General features: G+C 41.0%; 1 protein-coding gene across 1 annotated transcript in view; it reads left to right on the forward strand.

Moving 5' to 3' along the window:
- CRYL1 (crystallin lambda 1) overlaps positions 1-24,138 on the forward strand; it is a 53,590-nt gene that overhangs the window by 24,043 nt on the left and 5,409 nt on the right. Inside the window, exons 5-6 of the mRNA XM_082076065.1 lie at positions 3,903-4,097; positions 12,839-12,944. Of these exons, the coding sequence (XP_081932191.1) occupies positions 3,903-4,097; positions 12,839-12,944 (301 nt within the window). The remainder of the gene's footprint in view (positions 1-3,902; positions 4,098-12,838; positions 12,945-24,138) is intronic.

Below are 24,138 nucleotides of genomic sequence, written 5' to 3' on the forward strand. Positions count from 1 at the left end.
CTACTAAATTGAGCAGTTGTATGCATGGTTTATACTGTTGACTCAAGATACACTCTGTGTAAACTGTAGTGCTCATGTCGTTGTGTGTTACTCAAACTACTGGCTCTCAAAATGTAGGAATTCTGTGTTCTGAAAACAAACGTATACAATTCCCTGCTTTCTTCTTGTGGCATTGTTAGTCTTTTCTGGCATCTCTTTTCAGCTGCTGTTGGGTAAGAGTAAAGATCCAAACAGTGAGCTGTGTGTGCTTGACAGTTATGTTGATGGAAAGTGGAAGGTTTTGACTATGGTTTCTTCAGACTTCTGGTGCAGAAGCAGTATACCTGAAGAGGGAAATCAGGTGGATGAAATAGAACAAATGGTACTTGGAGCTAAGTTTGCATACTTTGTGACCAGCTGGGACAGGACAGTGATGTGGAAATGGCATGACTAGCGCTGGCAGCAAAATCTCCAAATGCTGAAGGGCACCTGTGAACCTCTCTAGATGTCTATGTGAGTCTGCCAGACAGCAGTTTATCACATCTCTCCTCAGCGTGGAAAAGCATTTTGTCTTGATCACCGGGATTCCTAATGCTTCTGTTTTCTGCTACACAGCAGCTAATGAATTTGTTAGCCTAATGTTACTCCGGTGTTCAACAGATCAGTTAAGAGGAATGTTCTTAATGAAGGTTTGCAGTATCTGGAGAAAGGTAGTGGTCTGCTGTCTGCAATTTGGTAACTACATGGTGTGTCTCCAGGGCACCCCTCAGGGTGTAAAGTAAATGTCAGTTCCCTGGGCATGCTCAAGAGTGGCAGTGTGAACACACAAATTCAGCACTACTTTGCTGTAATGTCTCTACAGCTACTTGGAGCCTCATGGTGCAGTGTCAAAGAGTTTGGTCAGCCCCGTTCTGGCCCCCTGTCCACCACCGCGATTTGCCTTGGGTTGACTGGGGAGCAAAAGGAACAAAAGGATTGGTTTATTTCTGTGTAATTAATTTTCATCCCTTTTTAATTGGAAAAAAAAAAAAAGTCAAACTTCAAAGTATGTATCTGTGCCTAGGTATAGCCTTTCCCCAGTCTAAAATTCAGTAGTTCCTTATCTCATATTTCCAGGGCTGTAACTTTCTGTAGTGCAAGAGAAGAGAGAATGTTTCTCCTAAGCTTCTGCATTAAGAAACTATGATTTGGGCTTTGGTTTTTTTACCACTTCCTGGGCTTCTGCCAATTCCCTGTTTTTCAGAGAATTTGATTTTGCATTAGCCTTTCTTACTGTTTTCCAAAGTTGTTGTATACCAGTTGATTTGTTTAGTCTGAGCTGCAGTCTTTATAGGAGCCACTTCTGAAACCAGGTTTTATCAGATCTGGAAAGGTAGGTAGTCCCTGCATAAACATTTTCTAGGTTGCTGTTGTAAGGATGTATGTATTTTCCAAAGTAAATACAGTGGAATGCCTTAAAATGTCTAATTGTTCTGAAAAGACTTTGCAATCTAACTGAGATTATTTTCTTAGTAATCTCAGCTTCACTCAAAGGGGAGTGTACCAGAGAAGCTGTGGGCCAGCGTACTCTTCCAGGGGCCTTTCCGCATCTGTTTTATCAGGAAACATGTTTGCTTTGTAGCTGTTGGCTTTTGGTGTTTTTTGTTTTAACCATGGCCATGCTAATGTCTTGAACATAACAATAGGACACAGGGAACGGTGGCTGTGGGAAGCAACCAGCTCTGGAAGACACTCTGAAAACAAGAAGTGTGGAATTTGGTATGCCAGGGAAATTAAAAGCTGAAGTTGTAAAGCCTCTAGCGCAGCTGACTGTGTTGAAGAGAAATGAAACTAAATGCCCGAAGGGCAGAAGGAGCTCATCCCTTTGTTTAATACAGCAGTAGGTTCAGTAATTAGAAAAAATAAATGAAATCCCATAGCATGGCTGTATGATAGACATGCATGCAATACTTGCAGCAGGTACAGCTGCTCTCTGCAGCACTTTCAGGCAGTGGATCAGTGGAGATCTTCTGCAGAGCAGTCCACTTCTCATGTACTGTATAAACATGTGAGGTCTCACAGCTGGAATTATGGTGCTGGAGGAGACTCTGTACCACTGAGTGAAGTCACGGGCTGTACAGGAAACCATGGAGTCAAATCACCTTTAAAAGGTGTCTGTTAGGTGGGGTTTTTTAACTATTACTCCTGTTGGAAATTGTTTCTGTCTTCTATTTTTTGTTCCAATTTTATTAATGGTCCATTAAAATTAATTTGATGTTTGTTGGCAGCTTTTGTGTAGCTTCATTCTTTCTCTGTGTTGATTTTGTCATATCCTTTCCTTGCTTTCATTGTGTTTGGCTGAGTAAGGTAAGCTCTTCTGCTCCCCGAAGAAAGGCTTTGCATTCCGCTTCTTAGCTTTAGAAACCTTCCCCCACCCCCAGTTCACCCACATTTTACCACCTTTAGTTTTTACCAACATCTGTTGTCTCGCTCCTAATTAATTGTCTTCCTAAGTCTCCTCAGTGTGCTTATGAACACACCCATACACTTCCCGTGCCAAGTTCATGAAACAGAATATATCAGTAAGATGACTGTCAACGCTAATCTTGGAAGAAATTTATAATAGCCCCAGTCTCTCCTAACAATCAACTTGCCTCTTCCTGATTGGAACCTGTGATATGCTTGAGGGTTAGAAAAAACCTTCAGAGAACATCTTGGTGCTTGCAGTGGTTTGGGTCTTGCTGAATTGCCTGGCAGCACATCTGCGATGGTGTCCATCACACTGATCTCAGCGTTGGTGGTGGCACCACCAAAGAGACTGATGTGGGAAAGGTTATGTTGGAACACAAGGCCCTTTAAAGGGGATGAAGTAAGCATGTTACACCAGTAGTTAGAGCAGACTTATCTACCACAGGTTATGCGTTGGTTAGACCCTGTAGTAAAAGGAACCATACTGAAAAGAAAAAGATATGGAAAGGAAAGACTGCTTGCACATCACTGTGACTAAATCCTGTACTGGTGTTTACCTGAGCACAGTGAAGAGCAGTTGACTATAAGGGAGGATGGCAAAAGTATCGGTACATAATTACCATCCTTTAAATGTCGGTGTTATTTCTGGTGCTAATTTATGATATGTTAACTTCTTGTATTGCTAGGAAACTAGAGATACAAGTTTAACACCTTAAGAGTATGGCTGAAGAACTACTGCTTTTGGAAAGAGCATGCAGGCAGTGTTACTGCCTGTAAAACTATGACCTGAAGAATTTTTAGCTGTTTATAGGATGTTCTTTAAAAGTTTATTACTTCAAAAATAAATTATACAGATGTCTTGATGAGAATTTACACTTGGGAAGGGTCAGGGAGAGGTAGTTTTTGTAAGTAGGTACAGTGTTTGAAGGTAACCTGTTCTGCAACTTTTTCAAAGTATGTTTCATGTGATATCTGTTACTGTGTTTAGGATATATTTACAGGCTTGGGCCAGTAGCAGCTATCTATTAAGTGTTGCATCTTACAGGTGGTGTTTAGCAATAATTTTGTTATAAAGTTTCTGAATGTCTAAAAGGAAATGCTTTGCTTTATTTGGAAAGGCAGGTGGTGGCCATATGTCTTACGAAAACAAACAGCCTGAGTATTGAGAAAACATTGGTTACTTAAGTCAGTATGAAGTCTTCTAATACTGTTTGAGTGCTGTGATCTTTAGTGTTGCTCCATGAACTTTTTTGAGGTTAAACAAGGTTGTGTTTAATGCAAAATTAATTATTTTGTAATTTGAATTAATATACCAGCTTTTATTGGATTGGTAAAGTCTTTCAAGGTCTGAAGATCAGGTTTACTGCGGTCACTGGAAAATATCCATGCTGATAACAAGCTATAAAGATGCTTATATTAACTTGTTCTATTAATCTGTTGATAGTTGACATGTTTCTTTTGTGTTTCTTCTTGAGGTAAATCCACCTTACTTTGTACCACTGGTTGAAATTGTTCCTCATCCGGAAACAGATCCTTCTACTACAGAGAGAACATATGCCCTGATGAAGCAGATTGGTCAATCTCCTGTCAAACTAAACAGAGAAATTGAGGGGTTTGTTCTGAATCGGCTCCAGTATGCATTGATAAGTGAAGCCTGGAGACTTGTGGGTGTATGTATCTGTTTTGTTGTGTCGTGTTTTGTTTTCAGTTTCTACACACACACACTGCTAGTTTTGTAGATGTGAAAAGTGAAATTCCTATAAATTTGTGTCATCTTTGTTAAACTGGTCCTTATGAACATGAAGTATATATATTAACATAAAAATTAAAAACATAAGTGATGTCAGTTTTAAATAGCAAAGACTGATTTTAAAAAAAGGTGGTATGATCATTACATTATGATCACTATGCCTTATCCTGCTTTTTTGAGAATCCTGTCACTTTCAGGGCAATCAAAAGAACAATCCTAAAAGCACAGAGTTCAAAACACTGCTTTGTCTTTTTTCTAGGTTCTCATAGCTTCTTGTTATTTTCTGAATGTTACTGGTCTACTGTACAGTGGTTATGAAATATTTTAAATAGTTTTCTCTTTGGCCTTTCAGGAGTTGTACTCATAAGTTCAACAGTTATTTGATACTTGTAGGTAAAGACAGATTTCTCCTCCTCCTGCCCATTCAGACTTCTAGCTGAGAATCATTTATTTGTGCACCTTCAGCTATTCCCACAGTTACCTGTTCTATGTTCCAAAGTCTGATCTTTCATCAGGAAGAGCTGAATTATGAATCTGCTATTCTGTTGAGAAGAGATTCTCTTGGGCTTGAGTGGGGCTTACCTCCTTGTCACAGAGAGTGTTTTGGTTTTTCAAGCTGTTTAAAACAACCACACACACAAATCCAGGTGAAGATCTTAAAACTAAGGTAATATTAACATATGGTAAACAAAGCAACTCCTTTTTCCGATGCAGTATCTAAACATAGTTGCTGAAGTGTTTTGCTTACTTGTAGTTAGCTTCTGCTAGTGACACAATACAACAATATAAGGGAGATGGTGAATAATAATAAGTAAAACAAGGTTGTTAGGAAAGAACTGATCTTCTGCTGGACATATTTCTCTAACTTAAAAAGGTTTCTGTTATTAAAGTCTGAATATAAGAAAAACACCTTCAGAAAGCTGTAGTTACGTTGAAAGACACCAAATAGAAAGGATGGTAACCTCTCAATTATTTTTGAAACTGTAATAATGGTGGGGAAAAAAAAAAAAAAGAGAATAAAAATGTAAAAATGGCTAGTAGAAAATGTGGACAAGGTAGGTAAGTTTATGGGGGAAAAAAGCTAGCTGAACTGCTATGTTCACTGTTAAGGAGATCCTCACTGTAACCTTTCCTTGAAAGGAAGGGTTCTGGCATAGAAGTAGAACAAGCCATGCTAAGAACAAGATTTTTGGAGGAGAAAAGAGTAAATGAGTGTCAAAGTTTGATTGTGGGGTGACAATAAAACCGTGGCAGATGTATTGTTAACCTCCTCTCCCCCCACTTCCTCCTTTAGCCCCTCCCTCTCCCCCCTTCCCACTAAGGACAGGCCATCAGGAGGGAAAGAAGGACAGTGAAGAGAGCTGGAAAAATTAAAAATGTTTTACTAATGCTACTGATAAAGTAATACAAAATATACAAAACCAATCTTGAAAGTCCCAGCAACTGCAGAGCCAGCACCCAAAGTCCTGGACTGGACTCTACAGCCAACCGGAGCTGGATTCAGTCTGTCACTAGGCCTCAGTTCACAGGGACAACTAGCAAGGTCCTCTCCTAATGTCAGCCATAAGGAAAAGGGACGAGATCCTCGTGATCTCCCACTTTTATATGGAGTATCATGTGAATGGAATGTTATACTCTGTCAGTTTTTGGTTGCCCGTTTCTCATTGCTCCTCTCACGAGATGTGCATCCATTCTTATCAATGCCTTGCATTCTATTGCTATGTCTATCAAAACATGTATCTGGCTTTTCAGGAGAGTGCAGCTAATAAGAAGGCTTTAGCTGACAGGCAAATTCACTAAAAGAGAAACTTGTTTTTAACAAAACCAGGACACTGAGTCATGGCAGATTATGAAGGAGAAATTGAACTTACCTAAGAATCCAAAACTCAGATATGAAGTAGAAGGAACACTGATTTAAGCTCTTTTTTACATACTAACTAGTGTAATACTGCAGAAATGGAAGTTAGCACTTACCCCTTAGTTTTTTTCAAAAGAGTTCAAAGCATCGTTGGGAAACTGTGGAGCTGTAAGTCTGATAATGTGCAGGCACCTTGATACAATACCCTTGGTCAGGACAAGTATCCAGGGAAGTAAAGCCTCAAATGTAGTAAGATTCTTTCATGTCTCTGAGAAGCATAAACTGAACTGTGGAAGCCACTGCCATAGAAACCTAGGATGCCAAAAATATGAGCAGGTTCAGGGAACGTTTACAGACTCATGTTAGAGGAAGACTGTGCAGGAGAGACCTCCAGCTGTCGAAGTCTCAAAGACTGGACTGCTGGGAGCTGCGGCAGCGCATGTCGTCGAGAGTGTCACTCTGTATGTGGTCTTTGGTTATGGAAAGAGTATAAGAACACTTCTTGGGCTGCTAGTGGAAAAGAGGTATTGATTTGTGGTGAACATTTAGTATCAGCCTGTGGGAGGTGGTGTGTGAATAGTAATTAAATGGTGCTTGAAGCACTGACAGGTAATCAAAATTGCTTTTGTTGCCTCATCAAAGTTGTTGGGTTTGTATAATTTTGTTGCATTTCAGGTAAATACACACTTAAACTGTAACAACTTTGGCTATATTGCCATTCCAAAAGCCTGGACAAATACCGGCTGTCCCAGGTGTGTAGTTTCAGCTGTGTGACTTGAGGCTACACGCTGCCTTTGATGGGAGGAGAATCACTGCACATAGGTGGGAGCTGCAGGCCTGGGGCAGCTTCTGTTTCTACTGTTGTGCTGCCAACTTAATCAGTTTTATTGCAAGTCCTGTTCTTTTGGTGTTTCCACTTTGAAAGTGGGGAAAAATACTTCTTGCTTCTTATTTAGTCACTTCTCAGTCCTTATTGTTGAGAATGTCAGCCTCCCCAACTCATAGTCTTTACTCACATTGATTCTTTCTGGTAACAGAAGTTTTCCTGACCCTAAGAAGCACTGGGGGTGAAAGATAAAATACAAATATTAGCAGGAGAGACGTATTAATAAAGCATTCCTGTCCGAAATGACCACACAATTAGTCCTTTTCTGGTTAGATATGTAAATTGTAATGAGACAATCCAAGTCAGCTTGAATGCAGAACACAGACATTCTTACAAAATCACTTATGGACGCTGTGGTATTTTGATGCTAATAATTGTATATTCCTTTTGACTACTGTAAAAGAACAATGAGAGGGAACCATAAAACATAATTTCAAGCTTAACTGTTTTATTGGTTTTAAAGGTCTGAAGAAGTATCTTTGTATGCCTACAGTTACATGTCATAAACTGATCAGTGCTCCTATTTCTGTTACAAGTTTTCTTGAATTTTAACATGGTGATTGCTTGAGAGAAATCTGTGATGTTGCTGGGAGACGACTGTATTTGCATTGCAGTGTGTCAGTTCTCTGTCACTTAACAAGGACATAAGTATTCCAGATACAAATGCTGTGTGTGAACTGGGAAAGAAGCATGACAGCAGTCTCCAAGTGTTTTGAAGCCACTTGAAACAACCTTAAGTCAGCCCCTTTATGTGAGCAACTGTCTGATTTTTTTGAGGACTTTGCTGAGATTCGAACTTGGAGGTTGTCATCTGCATCCTCACCTTAAAAATATTTATAGTAGTGGCAGGGGAGTGATCTTTATACATGCACACGTGTGCACATATACTTAGATAAAAGTCCAAGTTCGGATGCCTTTGCATAGAGAGTCTTTTTCTTTCTGTCGGTTGAGCTTATTTCATTCAAGAAACTAGTGGAAGCTTCTCTGGTAGAAGTATTAATGTACTGTAAAAAAAACAAGAGACTGGTGGTTTGCAGGGTACATTTTAGTTCCCAAATGTAGCTCGGCAACTGATGACCTGCCAGTACCTCTTTTTTCTGTAGCAGTGCTATGTTGAGATGAGTGAGGCGTGGGACAGGGATCATGCAGTGGGAGAAGGTTTGTGATACAGAGCATAAACATGGGGCTGTGTAGAAAGCAATGCAGTAAATATGGCTGCTTATTGGATGATGCATGGAGCTCCCCAACTTCTGCCATGTGGACCCAAGAGCAGGAGAGGGGGTAACACAGTCAGAGGGCTAAGGAAAGGCCCAGCTGGTTGGGTTCAGGCTCAGATTCCATTTGGTGCTCAAATTGCATGTGGCATGGATGCTGGAGCAGAGAGAAGCATAGTTCAGGGCAAAGTGATTAAAGTAGCAACGAGAAACTCAGGCATTGGGATACAGTTTGTCCTCGCCAAAGGTTCTGGGGTCTCCAGGGACATACACAGGGAGGCTGCAGTTTTGAAACTGGGCACAACATGGGTGCTGTGATGCAGGACTGGGCCGAATGTGAGGAGGTCATGAAACGCAGCAGCATAGGTAGTGAGGAGAACAGGGCAGTTTTTCAGCCCTGATCTGATTTAGGACTTCCAGCTGCTTTTAAGAACCAACTAAAACTACTTTGCATGATGGATTATATGATAAGTGTCTTAAGAGTCTGTATTTTCCTCTGTAGAAGCTTTTGGTACTGTCTTAATATATTTTTTTTTCTTTAAAAGTGGGTTTTCTTTTAGGTTATAGTCATTGCAAAAGACAAGAAGAATGGGGATCCCTGCCATTTTTGTTAATCTTTTGGAAAATAAGCAGTCATGGTTTGGCTGTGTGTCCATTTTAGTTTTCACAGCAATCAGGTGCATTGGCTTCAGTTCCTAATTTGTGTACCTCTCCCTTCTCAGGTGACTAGCTTGGCAGTCTTTTAATGCTGGCAAAACTTTTCTAATTCCAGATTCCTTATTATTAATAATTGTATTATAGTGTTATCCAGAGGACCTTTCCAAAAAGATCAAAGATAATGGTAGAGGGTTAACCGTCTAGTTACAGTGCCCCATAACGGGGGAGTGTCATAAAAGGAAGTTGAAAGGGTCAGGGAGAAGAAGTGTTCATACCAAGTGTTTCTTGCAGGATGAGGTGAGTGAGGGTTCCATGGAAGAAGGAAGATAAAGGCCAGCAAAGTAGGGGGGTGTGAAGTGTGTAGGACAGCAAGTTTCCCAAACATGATGAAATGAAAAGAGATGGAGCTGGTAGAGGATCTAGTAGAAAAGTCATATGCTCAAAATGACAGGACTGGAAAAAGATCTCATCAGGGTGTGGATGGAAGGGGCTTGATTGATGTGATAGTGAAGAGAAGGGTGTAACAAGTGCTGCTGTGAGAGAATGCATATATTAGTGACAATCAGAAAAAAAAAGAAAACAAAAACAAAACTGGATTTGGGAGGTACAGAGGATGAAGTGGCAAATTTGGAGACAGAAAGTATGTGGTCCAGGAGGGAGTGGGGTCCAAAATAGCTATGTAGACAGACTGGAGTGAGTAGGAGAACATGATGAATTGGAAGTAAGAAAGCAAAAAAAAAAAAAAAAAAGTGTTTTTTTGGCCATGTCACACTTAATATGATTACAAACCGAGTCGGTGACAGAAGTTGCGATGTGACTGTGACTCACAGATGTAAAGACTGTTCATTAAAACCAAACAGGTTGGGTCAGGGCCTAAAGGTGGAGACTGCAGAACTGCCACAGGTTTTTGGAAAGGAGAAAAGAGTTTCTGCATAGCAAGAAGGACTAATAAATACTGAAGGAGCATTAGGACAATACTGTGGCATCACAGCAGATAAAATCTCTAGGAAGATGAGATTGTGGTATATAAATGGTGTCATAAGAAGTGTGGAGGTTTCTGAGCTAGTCTAAATGTAGAATTTTGGCCACTGGGGTCACTGAGGATTTTGATGGAATTTATCTCAAATTAAGATCTTAATTCTGTAACTGTGAAAGCTTCTGGTGAACTCTTAACATGTTTCCTCTGACAAGTGGTCAAGAGGAAGGCTTACAAGGAGAGTTACCCAGGATGAAGAGAATGAAAAATCCCCTTTTGAAGATTGTTTCACACCTCAACTTAATGAAACTGGGCTGGAACTCTTTCTTGTTTACTTCTTAGCATAAACACCGATCCTTGTGGAAGACACCTTGCTTACCTTGCACCCACCCTGCTGAATCATTCCACCACCTTTGGATCTTCTTAACATAAGTGGGAGTAGGGCTTTTCCCTAGAGGAAGGTCATCTGACTTGTTTCATATTGATGTGGTTTTAATTTCTGAAGGGAAAAAGTAAAAGGCTTTTCTTTAAGAGGATCTATGCAGCAAGGAGAAGCTGAGTTCACATGTGTAGAATCCCTCAACTGGAGGGATTTGTCATGTTTTCCTTCTGGTAGCAGCAGTTTTTGCCTTTTAGCAGCTGTAACCATAAAATCATAGCTATAGTCAAAAGGGTAAAAACAAAGCACTTGTCTCTTGGCTTTGAGGGCACCTGGTATTCAAATGTCAGTACCGAAGCTGAGGAGTATGGCGTCAAAAGAAATAAATCAGTTTTTAATTGGAAAAATAATTTACAATGAAGTGTTCCAAGAACCTGTTAACTCTTTAATGTTATGTTTACAGTTTTTAACTGCTGCTGTAGTTCAAATGCCTGTCTGGAACTTGTGGTTCATCTTTTGTTCACAAATCCATGTCAACTAGGGGAAAAAAATGATCACCCATCAAGCACAGCTCTACCAGCATAACTCATTGTTTGGATGAAGCACTCCCAACAGAAGAGCGCTTTTGTTGACTTTGCTGATGTGCTTCAGAGAAGTTGTGTTGCCATGTCAGGGGAAAAAACTTTCACAGCATGTATGGTGCCTGTGTTAGTTACTCTGATGCTGGTCTGTAATCTGAACATGGAGGTTTTAGTTTAGTCCTGTCTTTATTCAGGTTTTCTTGTCTGCCTCTAGATGACTTATTTTACTATGTCTATGCCTTACCTTTAAGTTGAAGAAAATAATGCTTCCTTATTCCTGACATTTTATGTCTAAAGTTTCTACCACAGCTGTGTTCCATATGGTGAGTAGATCTTAGTAATTACGTTGTTTCCTTTTCAAGTTAGAGTTCAAAAGCCACCTGCAACAGGTATTCAGCCTTACTTATTTTTGATAGGAGCAATGCCTACCAACAGATAGAGACATGAGGTTTAATCTTATAAAAGGCCCTGTTTAAGCCTGAGGTGATGAAACTTGATGTCTGTGGCCAGCTGTAGAAGTTCTGTTGGTCCTTGGTTTATGAATTTCTTTTAAAGTAACAGCAGAGGATGTAGTTGATTAACATGGGAAGACACTGTGGGTGGGATTTCTACAACACAGACATTGACATCCAGACTCCTTGCTCATCTGGCAGTCAGTGAGGAGAATTAGGCCCTTTTAACACAACTCATTTTACCTGTTCTAGATACCTGCTTTAGGATGCTGATTTCCTTTTTCTCCCTAGTGATTATAAAGAGAGTCAAGATGTCTGGCTCAGATGTCCATGTCTACAACAAGTCAGGAGAGCTGTCCTGCATGCCCGTAACTCTAGCTGATCATTATGTGATACGAAGGAGCATTCAGACAGGGCCCTGAGAAGGGGAAGTTTAACCGTAAAAGAAGTGTCTTTGGCCAAGCAGATGACTATACCTGCTTGTATTCTGCAGCTGAAAGGGGCTTGTGGAGAAAGGGGCACTGAGTGGGGAGGTCACCTCAAGGCAGGGTGAGAGGACAAATTCAGCATCTCTTCTTCCGCCTTCTTAACCAGAAGGAAATGTTTTTATGTCTCTGGGAATAAAGAGGACAAGTTCTTGAAACCAAGCCTTATCTGATGGAAGTGGTTAGAACAGGTCTTAGTTAATTCCTATCTTCCTAGTAGGTGGAAAACAACCTCATATAATAAATATTATTCTTCTAAAGTAAATCTTTTAAGGTAATGAACTGTAACTGATATTTTTTACAAGCCTTCCTGTGCTTGCCATAACCTGATGGGGGTGTTGGCTTTCTTGTGAGTGCCACCAGGTGGGTGGAACGGCAGTGCTCCTCTCTTAACAGGAGAAATGCTTCATTTTGCATGTTCTGTGTCCTGCCAGCTGCAAAATGTGAGGCTGGCAATGAACTGGAGAACCTGGGCAGGTTGAGGCTGGGTTGATCGAATGTTCACTGAGCTTTGTGGAAGGGAGTGGCAGCTGCGTTGCCTGCGTGTTTGGTCCCAGCCTTTTTTTGCGGGTGGCTTCAGGAGTAGTACCCACTGCTGCACCCTGTTCTGCCGGTTGTGACTCTGCCCAAAAATCCAGAACTAAGAGAATATGAAGGGAGGTGTAAGATTTAGCCAAAATTCTTGTGTTTAAAAGAGTTGGTATAATACTTGGATTTGATATAAACTCTTTTTGTCATGTGCTATGAGTGTCACATCTGCTCTGTGTTCTTGGATTCTCAGTTTCTGAGAAAGAAGTGTTGGTTAACATGAACAGCTCAATTTAGTTTTAGTACGAGTTATTGTAAGTAATAAGTATCAGGCAAACTAGTGTGTACAAATAATACATATTGTATGAAAATACTTATAAATTAATAAGTTTAAAAACAAGGTACTGACAAAATGTGTTTGGATTATGAAGTACAGCAATCTTAGAGATGTGAATGAGCATTTATACTAAACTGTAGGAAGGCTTGCATAATAGATGGACTTTTCTGGCAAACAGTGTTTCTGCTATTTCTAGCCTTAGTTTTTATTACTTCTTTAATTTTTAATTGTATACAAAAAAGCAGGCAATTTTGCATTAAAACCAAGCATTCATAAATCTTCCTTCCTGCTCTATTTTTGCTACTTAGGATGGAGTAATCTCTCCTACTGATCTGGACCTTGTGATGTCTGATGGACTGGGAATGCGATACGCATTTATTGGACCTCTGGAAACCATGCATCTTAATGCAGAAGGTATGTAGTTTAAAATGATCTGAATATGAAGGGAAGGCATATGTTCCACAAGACACTGGAAATGTGTGACAAACCAGGTTTGGATTGCTACAGATATGGCTCGTCTCTCTACTGTAGTGATAAGAAGAAGAAAATGTATCTAAAACTTGAGGTCAGATAGAACGAAATGGATATCGAATATCCTGTTCTAAGTAATCAGGTGAAAGACGACATCTAATTGGAACACTAGCTGCGTGCTTCATTTTTCCCAAGATTTGTTCTAGTGCTTTGTAAGTCTTGTTGTACCCATAGTTCAGGACTCCCTGAGCATCAGGGAAAGAAAGTGTTGGGAAAGTTCATCTGATAATCCAGTGTCAGCAGAAACTCACTTTCTGTAGGTGAGTGCTGTATTTTTGCAGAATTCACAGCAAGGCTCAGTGTAAATATGGCTGGAGCTGACTTGCTTTAAGCTGGTTTGGACCCCGAGTGAAGTGAAGTTGCTTCTGTCTGCAAAATACTGTGCATATAAAGTTGACTTGACAAAACAGTCATGAAACAGTTCAACATCTGTCTTGCATAATCGAGACAGATTTTTAGATGTTTTTGGAACAGTATATATGAATCCCAGGTAAATAAAAAGCAAATTGCTGAAAATGAAATCAAAATTACAGATGAGGGCTACAAAGGTTTGAGCAGTGAATGAACAAAACATTAAAACTTCAAGAAGTGAAGAACACCTAAATAAATTTTTAACTCTTCCTGTTATGGGCTGTGTCTTCATTCTGGCTTTGTATAATCCTTGCCATGGTGGGCTTGTTCTTAGTTACTGGATCTTTTAGGCACAGTGCCTAATAATGCAATAATAAAAATGAGAAACCAGGATAATAAAATATCAGCATACAATTAGAAGCATTCTTTTCTGTCTACTTGTTGGTTATTTACTTGGCAGAAACTTAGGTTTCTTAATGCTGACTAAGCAATTTTGACATGAACGTGCAATTGTGGTTCCTCTACCAGAGTCTTTCAGCTTGTCACTTTGGTTGTATTTCCAATAAATTAAAAGTCATAAAGTATTTGCTTCTGTGCATTGTTAGGGAAGGAATATCCATCCTCTAAATAGAGGCATCTTCCTAAAAATTTGCCTCTTTTGATCAGTTAGTATCTTTCAGTTTTCCAGTCCTTTCTAGTGATTTTAGACTTACTCAATATAAAACGTGTACATTCTTTACACAGAACAGAACTAATGCTTGTAGTACTGGCCTTAAGCACAGCAGTCCCCTGGGAGCCTTGCAGGCTGGGGCTGTCCAGTCCTGCCCATGTGTCCCCTGTCTCTGTCAGAGTAACTTGCTGAACTTCCTCTGCTGAAACATAAAACCAAATCAAAATGCTTGTTAAGTAAACAGGCAAACAAACAAAACCCACAAAATCATATTTAGGAATAATTTCTTAATCAATATTTTAGACTCCTTAGTTCTAAAATGATGTTTACTTGAGGTGAATGGAATTGTATAAGTCATCTGGGTTGGGTTTTACGTTCTTCCCAGAGTGCCTTTGGGCATTTGATGTTCCATCATGATCCAGCTTAGCTTCCTTCCTCCCATCAGGAAGTAGTCGTTATTACAACAACATTTCTGAAATTTCCCATCTCAAACTAGTTTTAGGTAACACATGCAGCTGGTAGGTTGCTTATTGCTGGTAGAGACTATCCAGCTTCTGGATTAATGCTGCCTTTTGTTAGGAATGTTAGTGTTCCAGATCAGAGGAAGAGAAATTACAAAATGTAACCCAAGAGACTGATAAACCAAAAGAGTAGGCTTGCAAAATACAAAACCAAAATATACCTGTTCAAGTTATTTTAACATTTATATAACATACTCAATTAAAAATAACTCTAAAATAACATAGTTAATTCACTTGAGGACTGGGCCATTTGCTGACAAGGTGTTTTTGTGTTTGTTTAGTGACTTAGATCATGAGCAGTGTTGCTCTGCTTGAGATGCCTTGTCTCTGAGTCCAGAGCTGCTCCTGTTTACGTGCTGACTCAGGCTGTTGCTCTCATCAGAGACAGTTTTACATAAAAATTGCTGGTGTCAGGGCACACAATGGCTTATGGTCACAGTTCCACACCTGTGCCACCTGGTTGTCCAGTATTGTTTCCCATACTATGGAATGGTAGGGACCTCTCCTGATTGCCCAGCACAACCTGCTCTGACGTGTTGTACTAACAGTGTCAGGGTTTGATCTGTGGAAGGAAATGGAGGTGGCTGGGAAACAGCCTCTATCCTGCTTGTGACCCTGTTCAGCAGCCTCACAGCAGCCACCCTTCTTTTCAGCTATAAGTTATTAATTACCCACAATCATAAACTCTCTATTAATCAGTGAAGAAGGATGGTAGGGATGCAGGAAGTATGTGAGAGGAAAAGTGTTATTTATGGGAGATTCTGGAAGCTGAAGAAGTTGTTTGGGTTTTTTTGTGGTTTTTTTGGGTTTTTTTAAGGGTGAGGTGATATTTTTGCTTAGTTTTGAATAAAGAATACTATTTCAAATCCTTTTTCTGAGATCAGTGTTATTTTTTTCCATGGGGGATATGTACATCAGGATCCTCCCATGAACTTCCTATGTGCTAATGCCACATTTCCCCCATGTTAGTTCTCATGTCCTTTCTTCCATATTCATAAGTGGTCTTATCAAAAGTTGTTGTCGAGGCCACTTCAGATTACCAGTTAATCCATGCATGAATATTAGGAATTTTGAATATATGGCAGCAAGCCAACAGCCTTGAACATGAGATAAAAAGACAGCGTCAAGTTACTAAAACGAGAATCAGCAACAGCAATTTGGCAACTGGGTGGCAACAGAAAGGAGGGAAACCCCTTTGAGGTGAGAAAAAACACATCCAAATTGCATAATACTGTAATGGTGATTGTTTGTTTCATTAAAAAGAAATAACATTGATTTCAGTTTCAGTAAACTCTGTCTTATGAGTCTGTCATCTTATGATATCAGATGGCATTAAGTCTTTCACAAGGAACTAGAGCCATTTTACCTGTTTACTTATTGTGGCATTATGCTAGCAGACACAAGGTTCCTCCTGTATATATACCTGGCTCTCTATGAATATACTGAAGATGATCCAGTCTCTCTAAGATTTTATCTCCTGAATCTCTGGTTTCTTGAACTATCTTGAACTATCAGCTCCTTTTTAGCCATTGCAGAAAAATAATCTGTAACACCAGCAGCTAGACTATCATATATACTGATTTTTACATGTTTGCAGCAAAAGCTCTTCATGTATATTTCAGAGTTGGCTGCGGGTTATTTAGTGAGCTGTAACTGGAATTTAATCTTGATCTAAATCTGCTACTACCAGCAGAAGAGGTGGATAGAGGGAGGTTGAAGGATCTTTGTTGCTATTTTTTCTCCTGCGTTTATAAAAACACCATTCCAGGATCACGTTTTGCTTATTACTCACTTTGGTGTTTGTACATGTGTCTACAGGAGTTGTGTGGAAATTGAGGCTGATGCATGGTCCCTATAATGTAAGAGCAAATATCCAGTAAGCTAGGAATATCTCCTCATGGGGAAAACTGTGTTTCCCTTACTGGAAGTGGGAATGTGTGCTCATCTTAGAACCACCTGCCAGAAATGGTTTTGAAATGGTTTTGGATGACAGGAGTAGAATGATTGGGCTGTATGCAAAGCACAAAACGTCAAAAGGGAAGAGGGAGGAATCATAAGCCATAGTTCAAAGCCAGGAGCTTTTTCTTTTCTGGCTAGGTGAAACCTAGCCAAGCATGATTTTTAACCATTACTATAGCCATGCATGCTGGCTGGTTCAAAAGCAGCAATTATTCCTATGGCTGCTGCTTTAATGCTGCCATATAGGGAGCAAACCAGTTCAGGGGCTTTGGTACCACAAGCTGGTAATCAAAAGGTGTGAGAATACCTAAGTTAAGGCAGTAAAATTTAAGAAAAGTAAGTTTCCCTTCATTTCTGTCCAACCCACATGTTGTGTTTTAGGATAATAAAATATCACAATTCAGGAATACTTGTAAGAGAGTACTACTGAGATTAAATATCACAGTGGTGCATAATCCTATGAAAACCTCTTATTTCATGAACCCACCACTTATTTCATATGTGTTTACACTTATTCAGTTCACTTCCCAATAGACTGAAGAAAGCCATTTATAGTCCTAGAGTGACTGTTTGCCTCTATGCAACTGTGGGGGTTTTTGAATGAAAAAGTTTGCATGCAGTAAGCAAAGGTGAATTTTTCAGCATAGTGGTTGTTGTGCACCAGTTTCTTTCTATGGACTCTTAGGTGTAAAGTGGTTCCTTCCACCTGCTGAAAGGAGGACATCACCTTGCACAGGAATTCTTAATGCTTTATTACTGAAGTCATTATAGCTGTGTCTCAAAGAACACATCTTGGTGCATCCTTCTCCCTCACGTTAATGAAAGTAAGTATATGGTCACCAGGTGGCTCAGGCTGAGGAATTCATCCCAGACTTGAAACTGATCTAACAAAAAAAAAAAAATTATTCATATTAATTCAGTTTAATTCCTTGAACCAGCTCACAGCAGTCCTGGACAAATATTCATGCATTGCTGTTGAGATGGTAACACTGGGACAGTGAGAATAAAACTTTTTTTTGTGCTACTACTGTCTCAGAGTATTTGCAAGTATTCATGCAGCTACAGTCTAAGTGAATTCCTGTGGGAATTACTGTAGAGTACCAGGCGTCCTGTGAATTCACACCCTACCTAAGAGTGTGCATCTGTGCTCAGACACACCCTGGATGAAGACAGGATTACATTTAAGAAGTATTCCTTGGAGTTGGAATGTCTAGAAATGTGATCCCTCTATCAGCAAAACAGAAGGCTGGCATTTTTCTTTTCTCTGAACATAACCCAAATGTGACAGATTCCTCCGTGGTATTCCTGAAATATGCCGCTTCTTTTCTGTCCTCATCCATACTCATCTTCAGTCTCACCAAGTACAGACTCTTCTTGAATTTTACCTGCTAAAGTCAACCCCACCTCAATCTTTGCACATTGTTGGTGCTATTACACCAGTGGCTTGCTTGGCCATCTCGCCTACTCAATTTTTGAGTCATTATGGTATCTAATTATGCTGATCATCAGGTTCAAAGTCATCAAGTTAATACTCAGTATTGTGAGGCACTCTCTGACTTTGGCGTCTTCCCTGTCCTTGTCAGTAACACTTGTTCCTCTCATTTTCTCTCACAAATATCTCAGTGTCTTCCTTGTTTTGCCCTGTATGTAGTGTCCTTGCCAGACTGGTTTACCAGGTTTCTTTGCTTGCATCCTTCAGTCCTCGTGCCTGTTGTCCTTCTTATGAAGAGGAAGGGGTGAGACTTAGCAGACAAGAAGCCAAGATACTTGAAGATGCTTACATACTATAATGCATGAACATACCATGTTTCATACTGTCATGTTTTACCTTCTTTTTCCTGCTGCTCCCATCACATTTATATTTATGGACCTCCCTTGTGAAGAGGTCTTCTCAGGGTAGTGAAGCATTTTACGTGTGCTTCTAAGCTAAATATTTGTCCTGAGTTCCTTTTCCTTCATCAATGCCCTGTTCATCCTGATGATGCAACTAGAGGTGTTTCACTGATACCCATATTTGCACCACACTAGTGCAAGTCCCTCAGGTAAGGACCTGCAAACCCAAAGTATAGTTTTGTGAACAAATTCTTGTGGGACAGTTCATTAGCTGTTTTGGAAACTGCCTGGACTCTCACCAAAGTTAAATAAGCAGCAGCTTATTCTTCCTTTGATGGTATGAAGAGCCTTGTACTTCCTAGGTAGAAATGGTCTGCTTAAGAGCCTTGGATCAGTGCCCTTGTCTAGCTTGTGATAGAGTGTTCCTGTAAAAGTCAGAAGTGCTGGGTGGGTGTGGGACTTTCATCTCTATAATCCTGTATTCACCTCTTCCTTAAGAACATTTTGTTACTCATTCCATCTCTTCCACGGTCTGCCATAGTTCTAAGTGTGGTGGAAAGAAGATTCAGGGAACTTTTACCTTCCCTGGAGGTGTTTCTGTTCTGGTTCATGTTTCTCAGGTGTCTGTTGCAATATCTGCCTTCTCCCAGGGCCCCTTCCCTCCAGCACTGACAAGGTGAGTTTGCAAGGAAGAGCCAGGCTTAGACAGGGAGCCAGCAAACCACATAGACAAGAGGAAGCCAGCATCATTCCTGTGCTGCGAGTTGATTCCCCTCTTTCTCTGCCCCAGATGCATCTTGTGTCACTTCTTCTCCAGCTGGAGATAGTGGGGCAGAGTGCGGGCACAGCAACTGGGTGCAAGGAGAAGCGTTGATTTTTTTTTTTAATAGCCCCTTTTGCCATCTTTTTCTTGTTTTTCCAGCTCCCTCTTTGTCTCACACTGTTTACAGATGCTAATGCTTCCAGCTTAAGGTACTCCCTGGGCAGTTTTAACAAGGATTAAAGGAATTCTGTCATATTTGTTTTCCACCTTGTCCCTATGCTCCAGTCAAGTGCTCTTCTCATCCACCTTTGCAATAGCCCTGACCTTTGAACCAAAGACTCCTAAGTCTAAAGGCCTGGAGTCAAATATTTGCCAGTTTTGAGTTTGCAGTTGAAAAGCAAAGTGATTTTTTCCAGCAATATGCTCCATTGCTCAAGTGCCTTCTTGAAGCTGGCAGCATAGGGTTGATCTTGATTGCTTAAACCAAGTTAAAGATTGCCGTAGTCTCCACTGCCAGTTCACACTGGGAGTGCGGTCTTAAGTTAGCTATTTTGAAATTATTATTTTTTTAATCTTTGAGTGAGTCCATGTGTATCTTCTGACTTTTGCTTTATTTCCTTCACTTGGGACTCAAAGGATTTTGCAGTGTCCACCCGCTGCTTGGCATGGAGCATGCATGCCTGCGTGTTGCCGTTTCAGCCACAGTGTTGAGATCAGCTATACTAATGCTGCTGCTCTTCTCTAGACCTGTAACTTTTTTTTCTTTTTACCCTTTCCTATTTTGCTGACTTTGCATGAGGCTTCTTTTCATTCATACATTGCATGCAGCGAGTGAATTGTATTACCCAACCTGCATTTGTCATGTCTCTGTTGCATTGGTGAGCTGTACCCACCCAGAAATTGTTGTGATTCATTCAAGCTGTAGGTGAGCTGCCAGTAGGAGCTCCGTTTCCAGGACTAGCTGGCTGAGTGAGCTCTGAAACCCAGCTCCAGCTCAGGACTTCACATTCACCAGATAGATGGATTAGCCATGTCCAAGCGTTCAGCTTTCCCAAGATAGTAGTGTTATCTCTTCAGATTGTGGCCTATGAAAAAGATTTCTGGCACACAGTCTTCTGTTCTACCTTCTCCTGACTGTACCAGAACCAAAACTATTCAGACCAATGGGATTATTATATAAGTTTACCAGGTGGCTGAGAAGTTCCCCATGACTTTTGGAAAAGTACCAAACCCAAACTATTCAGCACTGGTCTAGGTGTCATAGACCTGTCAGCTGGATAAGCACCAGAATAACTGGTAGCTGACACTCCTCTGTTTACCATTCCTTCTATCACCAATTGCTCATGTAGATTTGCTTGAATTGCTGTATTTGACTGAATTTCTGTATTTGACTGAATGGCCATTTTTGATTTTGTGATTGTCCAGCTGGCAACAGCTGCTGCCAGCAGCTGTGCGTTAGCAAGCTGTACCCAGGTGCACATAGTTCCACACTCTTCAGCCTCAGTCATTTCTGCTTCTACATCTGGGAACCTTCTGTGATGTTGCACGATGTGGGAGTACACTTTTTGCTTAGACTCCTCACTTTTAGAAGAAAAAGCTCACATGAGCAAGGTGAAATGTAAATGTTATTATTTATATTTTTTATATTATTATGCACCATCCACAAGATGATTATATTAATGAGTCTCATCCAAAATTGTCTTAGGTTCCAATATTGCTCATGTAGATGGCATATCCCCTGTAGGCTGATCCTGGTTGGCTTCACATGCCAGAGTCTGTGAGCCCAGCTGTTCAGGTGTAACAGGCAAGCGCTTATGCTAATGACAGGGTATGATGGTCAGTAAACCCCGATAACCAGTGGTCCTTTCCAGAGTGTTTATGGAAGAGGACGGTCTCTGCTTATTCCCTCAGTGAAAAGGTATTGTAGAATTCTATCACAGCCTGTTCCATGCCCCACAGCCATGCTTCTCTTGGTGTCAGTGATGTTTTGGAGCCCACTAGGCAATGTGAAGGTTTTTGGCTGTGTGTCAATCAAGAAAATTGAGCAAAATACTATATTTCCATATAAGTAGAGCACCGATATACATGTATGACCAGTTGACCTCCCTTTTTGTGTTGGAAAAGGCCAGAACATGCCAGAGCATGTTCTAGGAGCACATATGCTCTGTGGACAGGTACCACAAGGAAACAGGCTGACTAAATGCTGATCGGCATGCTCTTGGCACCAAATGTAGGTTCAAGCTACTTAACAGGGCTGCTGTTTTTCTCAGAGCTTCCTTCCTTCTGATACTGGAGAATGTTTTTAGTCCATTTTTTAGGAGAACTGAATACTCTCAAATCTTTCCACATTTCTCTCACGCAATAGACATGTTCTCCCATTCTGTCCTTTCCGTTGTTTATCTGACGGTCATCATGACTTAAGAGTGCAAATTTCTTACAGGAAATGTAATACTTCCTTGAGCATCTGCCCGCTGAAAGTTCTTCTGACTTTGGTCCAGAAACAAGAGTGTTCTCCGTACTCTTAGTAACCTCATAGGCCTTTTGGAAAACCTGTACTTCAGCAATTTCAGGCATGTTGAGCAGTAGAAGTGTTGTAGTTTATGATTAAGAGTTGCCAGTAGTCAGAGGTTTCCGTTCTTCATCCACCTTTCAACCTCAACCATTGAGGGTTAGACAGGTGTGACTTCTAGGGTATTGATATCACACAGTATTGCATTCCAAGGAACTGTCTACAAGCTGTTCAAGAAAGAGACTGCTTAATGACTCTTGACCTGAGTTGCATTCTTTTGTGCGGTAGTCAGGCCACCCCGCTTACATTTCCTGCATTTTGTGGTTGGATAAGGCCACGAGCAGTTCAGGTTCATGCCTCTCAGTCTGTACAATCTCTTGAGTCTTCATGAGAGAGTTGGTGACTGTAACCACTTGCCTTTGTGTCCTGCAGCTTCCCCCTCCTTGCTTTGATAATTAACTAATAAAATGAGAGTTAAGAATGCAAATTCTTCAGTCTGTATGGTTCTCAGAAAAGCTTGTCACAAGCTTGTAGTGGATATCCAGAACTTCGCTGCTCAGATCTAGGGTGTTCAGCAGGATAATCACATTGCTACTCACGTCAGCTTGCTTACTGCCAGACAAGCATTGCTCATTTACTCTTGTGGTACAGCTAATCACTTCTTGATTGATGTGCAGTGGGAACGGCTTCCTTGTCCATTCTTGGTTTTGTGGTGGTTAATAGCACTAAAAAAATCTGCTAGGTGTGTGTGTCTGGCTAAATGACTGATTTCTTATCTTTTTGGTGCATTTATCATTCCAGTTCCTCTCTAGTGCCTCAACAGTTGTTGGTTTGGGGTTTTTTTTTGAGATTCCTACTGGAGCTGATGGAAGCTGGACCTTTCCTTAATTCAGCTGAGGTCTACTTGACTGCCATTTTACCCATTATTACCAGTTAGCCTGTTCTCAGGTTCTGTAACCACATGCTTTTAAAGATGTTCACAGCAGGGTCAGCTCTCAGGTCAGACCAAGCTGTGCGGGGTTTTATCCAGTCTCGAAAACCACCAGAAATGGAGACTGCACAACCTCTGTGGGCAACCTGTGCCAGTGCTTAAGTACCCAGTCTGAACCTGTTGTTTCAAGTTGTGCCCATTGTCTATTGTCCTGCCATGCAACCACTGGCACAAGCCCAGCTCCAGGGGCCACCCCATAGGCACTGAGAAGCAGCTGTTAGATCCCTCCAAAGCCATCTCTGCTCCAGGCTGAACAAGCCCAGCTCCCCCAGCCTCTCCTCACGGGGCAAGTGCTCCAGCCCTCACCATTTTGGTGGCCTCTGCTGAAGGTGCTCCAGTTTGTCAATGTCTTTCTTGTACTGGGGGATCCCCAGCTGAATGCAGTATTCTGGATGCAGTCTAATGAGTGCCAAGTAAAGGGGGGTAATCACTCCCTTCAATCTGCTGGCTGTGCTGGTAACACATCCCAGGACGCTGCTGGCCATCTGTGCTGCCAGGGCACCCTGGTGGCTCACGTTCAGCTTGCTGAACGTCACGACCAGGAGTTCGTGGGGTTCACAAACCTGTGTTTTTGCAAGGAGCTCTTTCTTCTGAGGTGCAGAATCTTGTCCTTGTTAAATTTTGTAAGGTTTTGTATTGTCTCATTCTTCTAGCCTAAGGGCAGCTCTGCCCTTCAATGTATCAGCTGATCCATCCCCCACTACCTCCCACTGCCGCCCAATTTAGTATCATTCACAAACTTTGTGAACAAGTGCCGTTCAGCGGTCCAGGTCTCAGGATAGATTCTTGCAATACTCCACTTCTGCTGACCTCCAGATATAGTACAACCCATTCACCGCTACCTCTGAGCCTCAGTATCCAACCCATTTTTTTTCCATCTAGTTGTCCAAGCATGCAGACCTTAATGTCACAGAAGGCAACAAGATAAATCAGACATAATTTACGCTGTAGTGTACCCATTGGTGACAACATGCTGACTGCCACAATCACTTTATTCTCATTCTTGTGCCCAGGAATTTGTTTCTAGAGGACTTGGTCCCTGTTTTTCTCAGGGACAGAAGTGAGATTGATTGGCCTGTAGTGCCTCAGATTGTTCTTTTGACCTTTTCTGAAGATGGGTGCAGTATTTGCCTTCAGTCATCTGGGGATCTCAAATGATGACATTGATGCAGTAACTGGCATGGTTTTTTAAAATGCAATAGCAGCCTTGCAAGGGCATGGGCCATTTCTCTCATATCCATGGATATAGTCTGTCTTGTCCCATGGTCTCAAGTGGGGCTGAGTTCTTGCAGGTAGTCCCTGACTGGATTGTCATCTACTGCTGTTAACTCTTCTCCTCCTCCTTGAAGCTTGCCTCTAAATGCAGAGGCATAGGAGACCTTGTCAATGAAGACTGAAGCAAAGAAAGCAATGAGTAACTCCGCTTTATATATTTCTTCTGTCACTAAATCATTCACCCATTCAGCAACAGGCCCACGCT

The sequence above is a fragment of the Streptopelia decaocto genome, assembly GCF_964273445.1.
Source record: "Streptopelia decaocto genome assembly, chromosome: 1".
NCBI classification, from domain to species: Eukaryota; Metazoa; Chordata; class Aves; order Columbiformes; family Columbidae; genus Streptopelia; species Streptopelia decaocto.